Source organism: Petaurus breviceps, unplaced genomic scaffold (assembly GCF_028583685.1).
Source record: "Petaurus breviceps papuanus isolate PSGF00001 unplaced genomic scaffold, PetGlider_PUasm1.0 171, whole genome shotgun sequence".
Taxonomy (NCBI): Eukaryota; Metazoa; Chordata; class Mammalia; order Diprotodontia; family Petauridae; genus Petaurus; species Petaurus breviceps.
The window spans coordinates 10,855,932-10,871,328 of NW_027185754.1; the positions used below are offsets into that span (position 1 = coordinate 10,855,932).

General features: G+C 36.0%; 1 protein-coding gene across 4 annotated transcripts in view; it reads right to left on the reverse strand.

Annotated features, from left to right (window-relative positions):
* Window positions 1–15,397, reverse strand: part of PHKB (phosphorylase kinase regulatory subunit beta) — a 251,881-nt gene that overhangs the window by 25,862 nt on the left and 210,622 nt on the right. For 3 of the 4 annotated variants that reach the window (XM_069082551.1, XM_069082554.1, XM_069082553.1), the window contains 6 exons: window positions 14,732–14,793; window positions 14,483–14,645; window positions 13,607–13,688; window positions 10,229–10,286; window positions 7,186–7,276; window positions 4,036–4,238 (listed from right to left, as the gene is read on the reverse strand). In XM_069082551.1, coding sequence (XP_068938652.1) covers window positions 4,036–4,238; window positions 7,186–7,276; window positions 10,229–10,286; window positions 13,607–13,688; window positions 14,483–14,645; window positions 14,732–14,793 — 659 coding nt within the window. Of the gene's footprint in view, window positions 1–4,035; window positions 4,239–7,185; window positions 7,277–8,433; window positions 8,525–10,228; window positions 10,287–13,606; window positions 13,689–14,482; window positions 14,646–14,731; window positions 14,794–15,397 lie in introns of all 4 variants that reach the window. The other variant, XM_069082552.1, reaches the window with a different exon arrangement.

Genomic DNA, 15,397 nt, shown 5'->3' on the forward strand with positions numbered 1-15,397 from the left:
TTTCATGCTGTAATTATTATTAAAAAGGGAAAACTTGTTTCCTTAATTCAAAAATACTACATACAGGTGAACTCTTTGTGGTAAGTTCACTATACTGTGTATGATACAATAAGTGGATCTGGAGTCAGAGGTAGCAAGTTCAAATTCAGCTGTACAACTAACAGTTCTGTGCCCCTGGGCTATATTCACCTATTTCTCTGAATTACAGTATCCTCTTTTTTTAAAATAAGGAGGTTGGACAAGATAGCCTCTAAAGCTCCTTCCAGTTCATTGATCCCATGAATGAAGTATTTAATGTACATTTTTCCTTGACTATTCTTCCTTGTGCTATTGATTAATTAATTTCTTGTTAAGCCTTCCTTCATAATGCCATTCGCATCCACTCTTCATTTCCATTCACACCTCACTTCTGTCACCTTCATTGTCTCACACCTAAACCATGATCTCCATGATTTTCACCCCTTTCTCTGATTTAGCCTACGTGCTACCACAAAATTAAACGTAGCTTCTGTTGGGGAGGAGGAGAAGGAAACAAGCATTTATATAATAGATACTATGTGTTAGGCACTGTGCTAAGGGCTTTACAACTAGCTCATCTGATCCTCACACAACTTTGCCAGGTAGATGCTGTTATAATCCCCACTTACAGATGAGGAAACTGAAGCAAACAGAAGTTAAGTGACTTGCTTACAGTCAAAAAGCTAGTAAACATCTGAAGCTTGATTTGAATTCAGTTCTTCTTGACTATAGGTCTATCATTCTACCCATTGTACTACCTAGTTGGCTAGGAAAAGGCAGCTCATAGAAAAAGATCATGAGATTTTAATGGGCTGCATATTCAATACAAATATGGTATCCAAAAAAAAACTTGTGCTAATCTATGCTGCAGTGAGAAACATAATATCCAGATCATTCTGGGAGGTAACAATTCCATATTATTCTCCCTTGAACATACCCAAACTATAGTGCTAGGTTCAGTTTTGCTTGCTACATTTTAAAGAGGACATGGATAAGCTGAAACTTTTCCAAAAGATATCAATTAGTATTGTGAGGAGACTGGAGAACATGCCATATGAGGATTCATTTAAGGAACTGGGGACATTTAATCTCGAGTATGGGAGACTGAGAGGGTATGTAAGAGGAGTGTGAACTGTTATATGCAAGAGGGATTCAGTTCATTCTACTGAGCCCCAGAGAACAGAACTAAGGGCAACAGGCAGAAGCTGGGTTGGGAGGGGAAATTTTGGCTTGATAAGAAGAAAACTTCCTATCAATTCGGGCTCTATAAAATTAGAGTAGGCTGTTTCAGGAGATAGATGAATTTCTGGGGATGAGTCTGTGATCTCTAAAAACTTAAATTTTGTGCATGTCTTCCCTTGCTTCTATGTCACTGGAGACCTTTAAGTGAAGACTGAATGACCACTTATCAAGGATTCTGGAGAGGAGACTTCTATTCAGGAAAAATGTCTACTAGATAAATTCTAAGGCCTTATCATTCCCTGAGATTCTATGTTTAATGAGCAAATAAAAGAGCATTTATTAAGGGGTTACCATGTAATAAACACTGTGCCAAAAAACTGGAAATACAAACTGAAAAAGCAAAATGATCCCTGCCCTCAAGGAACCCCCACTCTTAATGGTGGAGAAATCACATATATGAGGGGTCAGCTGTAGAGAATGGGGAAAGGACTAAAAGTCCTTGAATTGCAGTAATAGGGAAGATGGGAAGACTCAGGAATCTTTAGGATATAGGATGATTTTGATCATAGGAACAACAGAACTATGCGAAGCACTAGAAGAGATAGGAAATATTTAGATACAGTCCTTTGCTTCAGCCGATATCATTATCCTGAGTGAGTTGTCTCCATTTAAAAAGAAATCTTTGGGGGTGGCTAGGTGGTGTGATGAATAGAGCATTGGCCATGGAGTCAGGAGGACATGAGCTCAAATCCGACCTCAGACACTTAACACTTACTAGCCATGTGACCTTGGGCAAGTCACTTAACCCCAATTGCCTTCCAAATAGCAAAAAATAAATACATAAAAAATAAATCTATGCATACACATAACCAGGCTGGTTTTTACCTACAAATGCTACAGGTATTGTTAGCAGAATCCACCATTAAACTACGCTAGAGACATTCCAGGGACACATACATAAAAAAGGAGGGTCAGAGGCCATTACTGTTTATTTGAACAATGGGAACATAAAGGAAAAAATTAATTCTAAGATGAACTTCAAGACAATGAAAATTTAAGGCTTTCAGTAAATTCTCCCATGATGAGGTTTCTCTACTATAGATAAATACCAAATCATGTGCTACAAAACTGACATTTATATCTTTGGTGGCACAGTATTTAATGGAAAGAAGCAATATTTCTCATGATAAGCAAACAGTGAATACCGAATAGAAGAATTAAAACAGCAGGGAAACTATTTTTGGAATATGCTAAACATATATTGTCCCCATGAAGTCTAAGAAGCTTTAGGTCAGATTCAGTGATTTAAGAAAGGAAGGTACAGCTGATGAAAAGGACATAAATTAAGCCTCAAAAAGTTGGATCAGTAATAAAGGTAAAATTGCTAGGGACTGAAAAAATATGGCATCATAAAATCTTGGAAAACTGTTAACCTTGACTATAAAGCTTTGTTTAAGGCTCTGGTAGAATGACTCACACCTTCAGAGGAGCTCCTAATTATAACACTCATTACACAGTATGTACCTTGGAATAGTAACTTATACTTTACAGCTTGTCTCGGAGAAATGTTTTACTATGGTAATAAAGTATTTTTTTAGCTGCAATATCCTACTATGTGGTCAAGAGGTTAGAATTGAAAAGACTGGAATAAACAGGTCTGAATACATCAAGATGGAACCTACTGTTCTTAAATGTGATTTTAAATGTCTCTAAATCTTCAAGGAAAAATTTTAATGGGCATAAGGATGAAGGTTATGTTATATACTGAGGGAGAATAGTAATGTCTTTCCCTACCAAAATAAAACAAAGAAAAGGATAGGAAATAAAATGTATTATAGTTCACACCCAAGAAATACAGTTTCCTGGTCAATCTTATAAGGTAATATAAATAATTAATTAAGCTTCCCTGGGAAATAGAGACGAGTTTTTAATGTACATGTGCAAAATTACCCTCCTCAGAAAGGAGGCAAGATTTTTTGATGAAAAGATTCAAGATCAACAAAACCTTCTTAGACTACTTTTAATTTCTGATGAGAGCCCAAGGCTCAATGTCTTAAAGATACTCATGCAAGGTGAAAGCAATAAAGGCTTAAAAGGATCATACGTCTAACCTACTTTCTCCCCTTCCTCACTGAAACCCCCCAAACTTCCACAGGCTCTATGTCTACTTCACTCTCTGTTATTTACAGTGATTAGTGAATCACTGAACTAGACATTCTCCTCTTGAGGTTAATCAAATTGTATATGTGGAGATAAAGTATAGTTTAAAGTATTTTGCATGACTTTTCAGTTGTTTAAACCTTCTAGATATAATCTTGCCAGCAGAGTGAGTTATTCTTCTTGTTGCTGCTCACCCTTCATTTTCTTAGAGGACCAATGACATTATGGATGATGTCTTGGGAGTGGATTTAGTGAGGCAGAGTTGCACAAATCATGAACCTCACTCTCTCCTCCAGAGTCATCAAAGTCCAGTGGCAAGACAAAAGTCAGAATGACTAGAAATGCTCAGGATGCAGTGAATGACCTGGTCTGATCAAGCTCTCAGCACTCCACAGGGCCTGCTTCATGGTCATTGGAACAAATTGTTCTCATCTGTCCATTCCACATACTTGGGATAAAGAGTCCCCTAACTCACAACTACCCTTTAATGAGGCATATTTGGAGTTAAATGTTCCTTGCATAACTCTGACTTTTACTTAAAGAACAAAACAATGCCCTTATGGCCTGAGATTTGATGTTTCTTCCAAAAACTTACTATACTTAGGGCAGAGCTTATTGAAGGGTTCATCCAACTTAAGCAACCCCACTGATGCAAATGAAATGCCTTCTACTTACCCAATCCGTATCTTCAGCATGCCACTGAATAGTTCAGGATTATTCGATATGATCCAGCCAATGTGAATGACAAGTTCTTGCTGAATGACAGCTTCCCTTTCATCATGTGTATTACATTTGTAATAGATGATATTCTTAATCACTCCTGGAGACAAAGGATTAGAGATCACCTCTTCTTCATGCCCAAAGGCCCCCAGAGTTACCTATGAATGAGTTAAAACATCAGTATCAAAAGACTCTGGATACTAACAGGTGAAATAAAAAAAAAATCAAAGTCAGGCTGGGTTAAATTTCACTGTATAAGCTAAGGATGCAGGGTAAGTTTAGTTTTATTTGTTTGGGCTATTTATAAGAAGGGTTCCTTAAAGATAGGTCACATGGTGACCTAATGGATGATCCAAAATACAAGGATACATAAGGTAGCAAAGGAACCAAAGGGTTTAAGGTAGAATGTGTTGTTGTTTTTTTTATCTTGAGTGAATTTAGTACCATAAATTATTAGGCAGATTTGTTATACTGTTCTTGCTGAATTATATATGAAGAAATGTAGTTTGATCCTACCATTTCTCTATCTTGCACTGACATCTACCTTCCTGTGACCTCTTGCCATATTTAAGGTTTAGATCATATAGTTTAGATGTTGATTAATAACTATATTGTGCTGCTCTGAGATTATTTCTGGTATGTAAGAGTTATCTTCCAAAGAGAAGACTGTAGGTTCTTAATGTACAGATATCTTTTTTTTTCTTTTTGTTGGGGGGAAGCCAGGGCAAATGGGGTTAAGTGACTTGTCCAAGGTCCCACAGCTAGTAAGTGTTAAGTGTCTGAGGCCGGATTTGAACTCAGGTCCTCCCAACTCCAAGGCTGGTGCTCTATTCACTGCACCAGATATCTCTTTTACAGGCAGCAGTGTAATCTAGCAAAGTTCTAGGAATGTTGTCAGTGGTTAATAAATACTTGTTGATTCATCTCTCAATTATAAGACAAGGTGGCAAAAGTAACACAGAAGCATAGGAAAGTCTTAGAAAGTAAAGTCCTAATAAAGAGCACTATATGAACTTTGATCTCACTTCCTCTCCTATTTTCTACTCCTACATAAAAATCCAGAGCTGACCTTACCTCCATCTCCCTTGGCCCCACCCCATACCTAGTACATGATGTCAGGTGTCAGGGTAACAGAACAGAATAGACATAGTAACTAAGGAACCTATGATTTTTCAAGCGATGGGAAGGAGAAAGTAGTTTAGGCATTCTGGAGTCTTTTGACCCACAAAAGAAGTATCTGGACTGAAAACTGAACATCATCTATTTAGCATATCACAAATGGTAGCTATTAATTAGTTCTAATGTTGTTACTTTTATAAACTGGAAAACCAAGATAGACATCATTCCCAGTAGAAGCAGTAAGACTAAATAATCATTTCAATCTGTTCCTTCAACTCTCAAGCTGGAGTTAGCTGACCTCAAATATAAAACATCCCATTCTGATCCCTACTTGCTTTTAGGACTGAAAATATTGTGCCAAAGCTTTAGTTACAATGTAAGATGCCAAAATGCAATCAATTAATCAGTGTCAAAAGCTTGGCCAACTAGGAGCAAAGCTTTTTGTAGCAAAGCTTTATATAGTGGGATACTAGAAAATAGATGTTGGTTACCTTCCTGCTATCAATAAGAGATACTCAACATAATGTTCTTGCTTCATGAGGAGGGCCTCAAGACAACAACCCCATGACAGTCAGTTCTGTGAAATTGTCAAAGAATCAAAGGATGGAAGCAACCTCTTGAGATTGTACAGAGATCTCCAAAGGCCATCCTAGTGGATTTCATACATATCACGGTTAATGAATTTATGATAACCTAGGGATCAAAATCTAAGGGGAAAACGACTATACATGAACATTCATTTTCTTCTGGCATTTTCATTTCTTTTGAGAGACATCACAGTTCTAGTGAAAAGAGCATTGGATTGTACAGCAGTAAATTTGGATTTTATTAATTATAATTCTGGACAAGTCACTTCCAAATACCTTAGTTTTCCCTATCAAACAAATGAAATTAATAGTGCTTGCTCTATATAACAACAACAATAATAGCTAACAAGAGAACTTTAAGGTTTCCAAAACACTTTACAAATACATTATTTTATCCTCACAGCAACCCTGGGAGGGAGACTCTATAACTATCCACATTTTGCAGATGAGGAATCTGAAGCAGGAAAAAGTCAAGTGGCTGCTTAGGTCAGACATCTGGTGCTAAGTGTCTGAATCTGAATTTGAACTCAGGACTTCTGGTTCCAAGTCTAATGCTCTATCCACTGTATGACCTATCTACTTCATAAAGAATGTTGTGAATACAGAGGCAATAAGATGTGTGAATGCAACTTGAGCTATTTCAGAAGTTATAGAAAGCCAATTACTACTTAATACTTGTTATTATATGCTATCAAAAAGAACAAGCAGTTGTCATTCAAATATAAGAGCTGGACATCAAGATCTTAATACTTAAACTTTTAATACTAATTATAAGACCTGAGATGTGGGTACTAGGTTGATTCAGCCACAGGGAATTAAAAGGGACTCAAAAACCTTACCAGGTTGATGGTTTTTGCTGTATTTACTGTCAGGAAAGTATAATAATGCACACATTTTCTCAGATAAGAAAATGGAAGCAAGCAAACTGTCACGCACGACCAAATAAAGATTAAGCCAAGCAAGAAAAATGCTGAACAGAAGAAAAAGTTCTGCCATTCTCATGCCACAATCCTCATGCAATTTCTCCTACTGTGTATTGCTGTTGTGTTCCCTTAGCCCATCTAAACGAATGCAGTTCCTTCATACCTAGAACCTCTTTTTGATTGATTTGGCATTAGGACAGCTTGTGCACTATACAGAGTCCAGGAAAAAGCTCCAAAGGAGCTGGGATGAGAAAAGTACGTCACTGACGTATTTTAACACACACACATCTTTTTTATAATTGACTCTGCTTAAGGAGGCTTTAAAAATATTATCTTATTTTTAAAGAATTGGCCAGAAAACTTACCACTAATTTTATTCTCAGGACTGTGATGTATGATGAGGGTTTTCAAAGTAGAACCGGGGAAACATTTTGAACAGAAATATCCTTGATTAGAGACTAAAGGTGCAGACTTACCTGTTTGCCCTGAACTAACACATTAGTAATTGAAGGCGCAAGGCTGTCCACTACTTTACTTAAAAGACTCGCAGCGCAGCGCACAACCGACCTAGGGCAAAGAAGAGAGCAATCCCATTGGATGTTAAATGCTATTTTGATAGATTCAAGTCATGTTTGAGGGCAGTCTCCAAATGGGGCTATTTAAAAAAATGTACTTTTTTTTTTCACTCAAATAACCAATCGGAGTGGATTATGGGAATTCATTAGGATAAATATCACGGAGGGGATGGAGGGCAGAGTCGGAACTTACAAACTATAGATTATATATACACATCATTAGTTGACAGTTCTTTTCTGTATCAATCTGCTGCGCTAGGAATAAACGTGTTAACCAAACTATTCATTTGTATTCTATACATGCTAATGTATAAAGGATATATTATCAATAACTTTTCTAACTTTCCAAAAGAAAATTCTTTTTAAAATGGCAATGGAGTCTCATGAAGTTATTTTGGGATCCTATGCCATGGGAACCATGTTGTAAGCTACATTGCTTTGTAATAAGTTTCCTTGGGCACCTCAGTAAATTAATCCCCTTTGAATGGGGTTCAAGATGGATCATTTCATACTGAAACCTGCTTCCTAGTGAATAGCACTACAATGAGATGCTAGTGTTTTCCTCACCCTCACCCCAACCATGAATATTATGGCTACTACAAGTGGTAAAATTGATTTGAAAATTCTTTTTAAATGGTGCGCTAAAATGGATTAAGGAATGATTCCCCCTGCCATTTTAGGGTTTCTGAAAAGTCTTCAGAATATGTGAAGCACAGATATTGTTCTTGTTTTAAAACACAGTATGTGCAAATCCATAGTGTACACAGGGATTAAACAAAATTACTTCCTTCTCAAAGGCAAAACTTCTTATGTAGAGCTATTTCAGAGAACAAAAGAATGTAAAGGACCAGATTTTAAACTGTTTGTTATTTTCTGGCTGTCATTATAACTAGTTTACCTGATGCGAAGGAGCATGTAAATTTCTGAGCCTTTACTGAAAAGAAGTGAGAAGGGATAAAGGTGCCAATAACCCATGGAGTTAGTGACACAACAAGCCTCATCTCTGTTTCTTGGAAGAAGGTTGTCCTCTCCCCCACACTACAAGACTGAGAAGAATGCATTTCCAAAGAACATATATTTATTTCACCCAATGCAGATAAGCTCACACATGTCAAGCAGTATCACTTTCCAACCTACACACAGCTTTACCTGTTTCCCATGTACCAATAAAGTAGTAATGTGGGGGGCTATAGAGGAAGAAAATTTCTGGGTAAATGCAGCACCATAGCGCACCGTCAACCTAAGTGGGTCAGAGGACAACCACCAAAGGGAAAATAAAAGAAATAAGATTTCCAAGATTTGGCCTTTCCAAACAAAACAGCACTCAATTTTTTTCTGCCAACCCCCAATTCAATACAATTCTCATTTTGTAACAAAAAAGGTTTAAGATATTAAGCAGGACTGGTCTTATCCAATCAAAAATAAGGTAGAAGGCCTACATTTAAAATCTGACGAGTAAAAACCATTTGACTACAATGCTTTTCTTCAATAAAAATATTAGCATGATAAAATTTGAAAGACTTAACCATTGGGTTTATTGTAATTTCATGAGTGGTTAAAAAAAAAAAGACATTTGAAGTCAGCAAGCATTTTGAAGCTCTTACTATGTGTCAAACACTGTGCTAAGTGCTGGGAATACCAAGAAAGGCCAAAGACTCTCCGCTCTCAGAGTTCATGGTTTAATGGGGGAGAAAACGTGTAAACAACTATGTATAAACAAGACATCTAGACTGGAAATAATCAACAGGGGAGGTAAGGGTGGGGGGCAGATTTGAATCCTATAATATTATTCACATACATACATATATTATTTTCCCCAATTATACATTAAACCATTTTTTAACATTAAAAAAAGTTTTGAGTTCCAAATTTGATCCCTCTTGCCCTCCCCTCCTTCTTCCCTGAGATAGTAAGCAATCAGCAATGAATTTTATAATGTTAAAAGTTCTTAAAATTCATCCATTTCAGTTGGTTCATTTTACAGATGATGAAACTGATGGTCAGAGAGGTTAAGGAACATAGCCTAAAACAGAAAGATACTCCATTCTTTTAGAAGTTTCTTTGTTTTGCTGCAGATTTAGAATAAATACTTATTTGCTACATGAGGAATCCATAATCTAGTTTCCAAAATGTGTCATATTGTGCTAAGGTAGTTAATAAACTAATTTTGAAATGCATTGTTCAGATGATCATTCAACCAGTCATACCTGGTTTGATACAAATTTAGTACTTATGTCTCTACTTACCTGAATAAAAACCTATCAAGCTACTTTTTTAGGAAGAGACCTCTAATAAACCAAGGTTAGTTATTTTTCAAGAGGGGACACCATCACCCAACCAGTACAAAACCTATGTTAAAAGGATCAGCTATTCTTGGCCCTTTAAGTCAGCTACTCTCTAAATAGATTATGTTACAAAATCATAGATGTATAGCTAGAAGGGAAATCAGAGGTCATTTGATCCCCCAGTTTACAGCTGAGGAAAATGAGGTTCAGAAATATTAAGTGACTTGTCCAAGGTAACAAAAGCAGGATGTAACAGAGCTGGAACTCTTCCTGTATCTCCAAGGTTTTCTGCAATGGGAGGAAAGGTCTTGCATACAACAAGAGTCTGTGGCTCTGGATGGGAGAGCAGTGGATTGGAGAGAAGTCAATAAAGAAAAATAACCTCCTCCACAGGTCTTTGCCCATGCATATATTTGGTGCATTTTGGGAGAAAGGGGATTCTGTCTGAAGCCAGAAAGCATGAGAGAGGGTAAGCTTCGGTAAATATCTTGATTCTTCTGGAGGAAGGTAGAGAGAGGCATGGTACTGGGGTCCAAGAGGGGTAGGTGGGGTGGGAGAGAGCAGTTGTCATTATTTTGTCTCCTCATTTTAAAGGTCACCTTTATCTTTATGCCATCAAAAATAACAACAAAAGAATAATAAAAACATTAAATACAAACCAAAGTTTTTTGCTGCCAGCTCTTCTATAGACTCTCTCCATGTGATCAGAAACAGTACCTAAACATGAAATAATACTATCATAGTTGTGTAATAGTTAATGAATGACCACCGGCACATGGCACTTTATCAAGGTAGTGAGTTGTTCTTAGTTGTGGCAAAGGAAGTTTTTTATTAAATGCATGTCATGGTTATCTTGGTGCCCTTCTGCAAATATGATTTTAGTCATTTATGAACTTTTACTTTTGATCCATTCTTTTCAATAAATCCACTAATATTCTGACTTCAGGATGTGACATATAAAATGTGTGAATAAAACATATCAAGTGTTAATACTCAAGATCTGTTTACTTTCAATCTTTGGAGATGTGAATTTGGCATATTATCATTCCTTAAAACTGAAACTTGCTCAATATGGAAAACCTACAATTTAATTGATTATAAAATGTATGTACCAATTTACTATAGGAGAAAAAGAATGAGTAAGTTATAAAAACATTCTGGAAAGTGGAACTAATATTGTAGGCTATGAAGGAATCTGATTGTTCATTAGCCACTATTCCTTAAGTTTTGTGAGGACAGAGGATCACCTTTTATTCTTCTTCGTCTCACGTAAGCACCAAATACACACACACAGCAGATCCTCACACAAAGCAGGGGTCTATACAATCAGCAAACATGCAGTGATTACCTAATGGGTGGAGTGCTATGATCATACATTGCTGCACTAATCAAAAAGTTTGTCCTCCTGGGTTATGGGTGTTACTTGCTCAAAGCTACACCTTGGCATAGATTTGGCATGTTCTAAATGCAGCCACTTTCTATGGAGCAAAGAGTAGGCATATCTATTCAAGGATCATAAAAAATGGAAAAAAATATTCAATATTTTATCTCAAGCTAATTTTACTTCTATGACATATTAGACAAGACCTCATGATCAACACTGCACAGTATTTCTTGCAACTTTCAAAATTTAAAGTATAGAAAACTAAATCAAATATCACAATTACCTCTCAGCAGAAAACTATTTTTAAAAAGAAAAACAGTATTTTTATTCTTACATAAATATTAGGTTTTGATGGATATCTATTCAATCAAGTCACCCAACCCTACTTAAATTAAGTGGAAAATGTCCAATCAATTTTAATTTTAGATCTCAAAAGTGCAAAAAGTCTTTGAAAGTCATTTGATGACATGAAGCCACTAGACAGAAAGTCTGTTCTAAATGACTGGCTTGGCACTTTCTTACTACTTTTGGTTCTGTGTAAAAGCATGGAGTTGGTTTAGAGAATTCCAAAAACTAGAGCAAGTGTGATTTCCCATCCCACCTCAAAAGAGAAACTACCAAGGGAAAATGGTAATTGGCAGGAACCTCCAGAGTGAGGAAGACTTTCAAGCTTGGCAGAGTCCACAGGACTTTAGACTTCCCATCCTTACATGAGATTGCTAGTGGCATCCCCATACAAACTGACTACAAGGTCTGCTTTGGGAGCCAAGGACAGATTAGATACAGATTGGGGGGGGGGGGAGTAAAACTTCTTAAGACCCCCATGAGAGAAAAAAAAAAACTTTCAGCAATCAAAAGCTGTGCCCTATATGTGATCTCTAAGTTCAATCCCGCTTTTCAAAGGACATTCGGTATGAACTCCTGGAAATCATTGCATACTTTTTTGAGAAGAGGGGAGGAAGGATGTTTTGCACCAACTGTTCTTACTTTATTACCTAATAAAAGACATGTTTCTAAAAAAGTACTTAAGGCTGGCTAACTATATTGATTGTCATCTAGTAATTTTGAGAGGGAATCACTCCTAAATCCTCAGGGCGCCCCTTGAACTCTCACAGGAAGATATTAGCTTGCTCTGGGACCCAAGACTTATAAGTGAGAGTGGCTGTTGGAAAAATATCCTAAGTGTTTATATGGGTGACATTTATAAAATATTTCCTATAAATGTTCTCTAATCATGAACATAGTTATGGTAATCATGTGAAGTTTCAGACCCCTAATAAATGAAAGGTTAAAAAAGACACACAACAAACTAAACATATCTTATAGATAAAGCCCATCTTTTAGGTAATGTCCAGAGCAAGGAAGAAAAATAAGCAAATTCATCAGTTGAGCATCTGCTTACACTTCTGTTTTCACAGCTGATTTTGCACAATAATTAGAACCATAAGGTTTTTGTTTATAGTTGTGAAGGTGAGTCATTTACAGGTTGTTCTGTAATAATTTTGACTGAGGATGAAATTCAACTAAGAAATTAGTCTTCAATTTACATGTAGTGATGAAGAGATAATAAACATATTATCTCCGACTGATTGGCAGTAATGACAGGAGGAACTCAAGAGACCAATTTTTAAAAACATGCTTTTAATTAGTAACCAAGAACATAAAAATTTTTGTATAAATGGGGTCCTTAATATTTGATAAAATATTACTTTTTGTGTACCACTTTCCAATTTTCAACAGAGTATCTTATTTGATCCTCATAATCAATCATCCTGTGATGTAGGCAGAATAGGAATTATTAAGGTTTTGAATAATATTTATTTTTTTATTAGCCCAAATCCATGTTTAGTCACATCCATATTTAGCCCCTTCCATGAAGAATTTTTAGAATAGCAAGAATGAATTTGTTCATTGTCCCCAGACTTTTGTGTTATCCTTTGACAACTTTTTGTAATTGGGTGTAAAGTATTTAAATATATTAAATGTTTCAAAATAATGAAAATAAATATTGACTTAGAACATGAACATTGCAGGAAATTGACTGAATACATTCAAGTATATCTGGAGTCTTCTTAGATTACTGCAGACCATTACATGGACATGATTAGAAATGATTTATTATTTATCACCCTTTTAATTCAGTTTTGAACTGCAATTTCATTAAATGCCATATTTCATTCCAAATCCTACTGCAGAACAAAAAAGGACTAATTTTTATAGACAACTCAATTTGATTCCAATTTTAAAATATAAAGGAAAATAACACTGAAAACAAAACTGTCAATATGCAACTGCTGAGCCATTTGAGGCTAACATGCATGGGCAGAAACCTTGTCTCCAGCTCCATTCTAATGTGGGAGATTAAGTGTATTATCAAAAAACAAAACAAAACAAAACCTGTGCTCAGAATTACAATCACCCAACACTGCATGAAAACAATTTAGCAGTTCATACATTTAACAGCTCATTCCACTCTAGGGGCGATGAATATGCACTTTCCATTTAAAGCAAAAACTGTCTTAATGGAGAGGAAAATAACTGCAACTTCTTCAGTGTATGTCCATTATTCACATTCCTTAGGAGTACACCAGACAAATATTTCCTAGTCTATTAAAAAAAACAACAGCTCTTTCCCTGTATTCTATATACCTACCTTCCTTAGTGATGAAATGAGGACCTTCTCTTTTAAGCAGTATACCCAATAGGATGGCTTGACTCGCCAAACAATTGCTGTCCTAGAAAAAAGATAAATCACTATTTGTAACTGGAAAGAAATGAGCACTAGTGTTAGCAACATGATCTCAGAAGTAGAAGTAATCTTAAATATTATCCCTCTCTAACTATTTCTCCTCAACTCTTGCCCTCCCCCATTACAGGGTTGCTGTGAGGAATACATAAGATTATTCATTCACTCAATAAACATTTGTTAAACTTCTATTTTCAGAAAACTATGCAGAGCTATAGAGTTTAGAAAACGGCAGGTTACTACTCTCAAAGAGTTTAGAGTCTAACAGGGGTGTAAGGGCATAAACACATAACCATGATACACAATATTATATGACTGGCACATTAGAAAGGCACAGTTCAATGTACTTTGTGAGGTCAGAGAAGAATTATTAACAAATGGGAAAGACTTCCCAGAGAAGGTGACTCTTGAGTTAGCCTCTAAAGAATAAGTAGGAATTTAACAATTCTTTGGAAATATTTCTTCATATTAAGCCAAAATTTATACCTGCACCTCCCATCCATTGTTCCTAGATCTAACCTCAAGGGCCAGTAAAAACAGGTCTAACACACCCAGGATATCAGCAAATCAAAAGATTTATGTAAATGTAGAGCATTAGATTAATTGCACTTAAAATGATAATGATGATGATATACAAGGCATAGTGCTAGAAGCCTAATAAATAATTCTTAAGTTTTCTGGTTCATTTTGATACCCTCTGAGATAACAAAGGAAAAGCACAGAAAAGAACACATGACAGGGATGGGTCTCCTGATCCCACTCAGAGTTACTAAATCTCCTTACATTTAGTTTTTGAAGAATTTCATGGGTTGACTTGTTTTTCCACTCCACAACTGATATGTCTGACTGCTGTTCTAATTCAGGAGCATTGGGAGTACTGGTTTGTCTTTTGACTTTAGAATGCTTGGGGAGTTCTAGCTCTTCAAAACTCTTAAATTCTGGAAGCCTATGAAATAAAAGAAAAAATGTCAAATTTCATAAATTTTAGCAAAATTTCAAGAAACACAATTGGCTATTCCACGTAGCACTCACTCTTCTGTGTCACTGATTCTTAGGAAGTCTAGTTGTTCGACGACAGCTCCTGATATCAATGTCTGAAATAGAGGGTATGTAGAAAAATATTAAAGTCATTTCTTAATTGGTGTTGTACAAACAATAAGGTTGGTGTTAGTAAAAAACAAAACTAGAAAAATGTGATAAAAATGCACATAGAGTTAAGTGCTTAAGTCATAATAAATTTTAACACAGATCATAGGATAAACTTTATTACATTTTAGTGTTCCCCTTACTTCACAAGCACTAACTCTTATACTGACTCTAAAAAGTTAATCTAATGCAGGGTGGTGGTTTGGGGTTTTTTTTTTTTTTAGCATCAAAGACAATATGTATGCTTTAATTCTCTCTTTAAAAAAAAATCCAGTTTATTTATTTTTAGTTTCCAACATTCATTTCCACAAGATTTTGAGTTACAAATTTTTCTCCTCGTCTTTCCCCTACTTCCACCCCAAAATAGCAAGCCTAATGAATACCCCTTCCCCAATCTGTTCTCTCTTACATCCTCCTGTATCCCCCTGCCCCCATAACTTTCTAGTAGGGCAAGATGGATTTCTATACCCTAGTGCCTGTATATCTTATGTCCCAGTTGCATGTAAAAAGCAACTTTTTTTTTTAAACATTTGATTTTAAAACTTTGAGTTC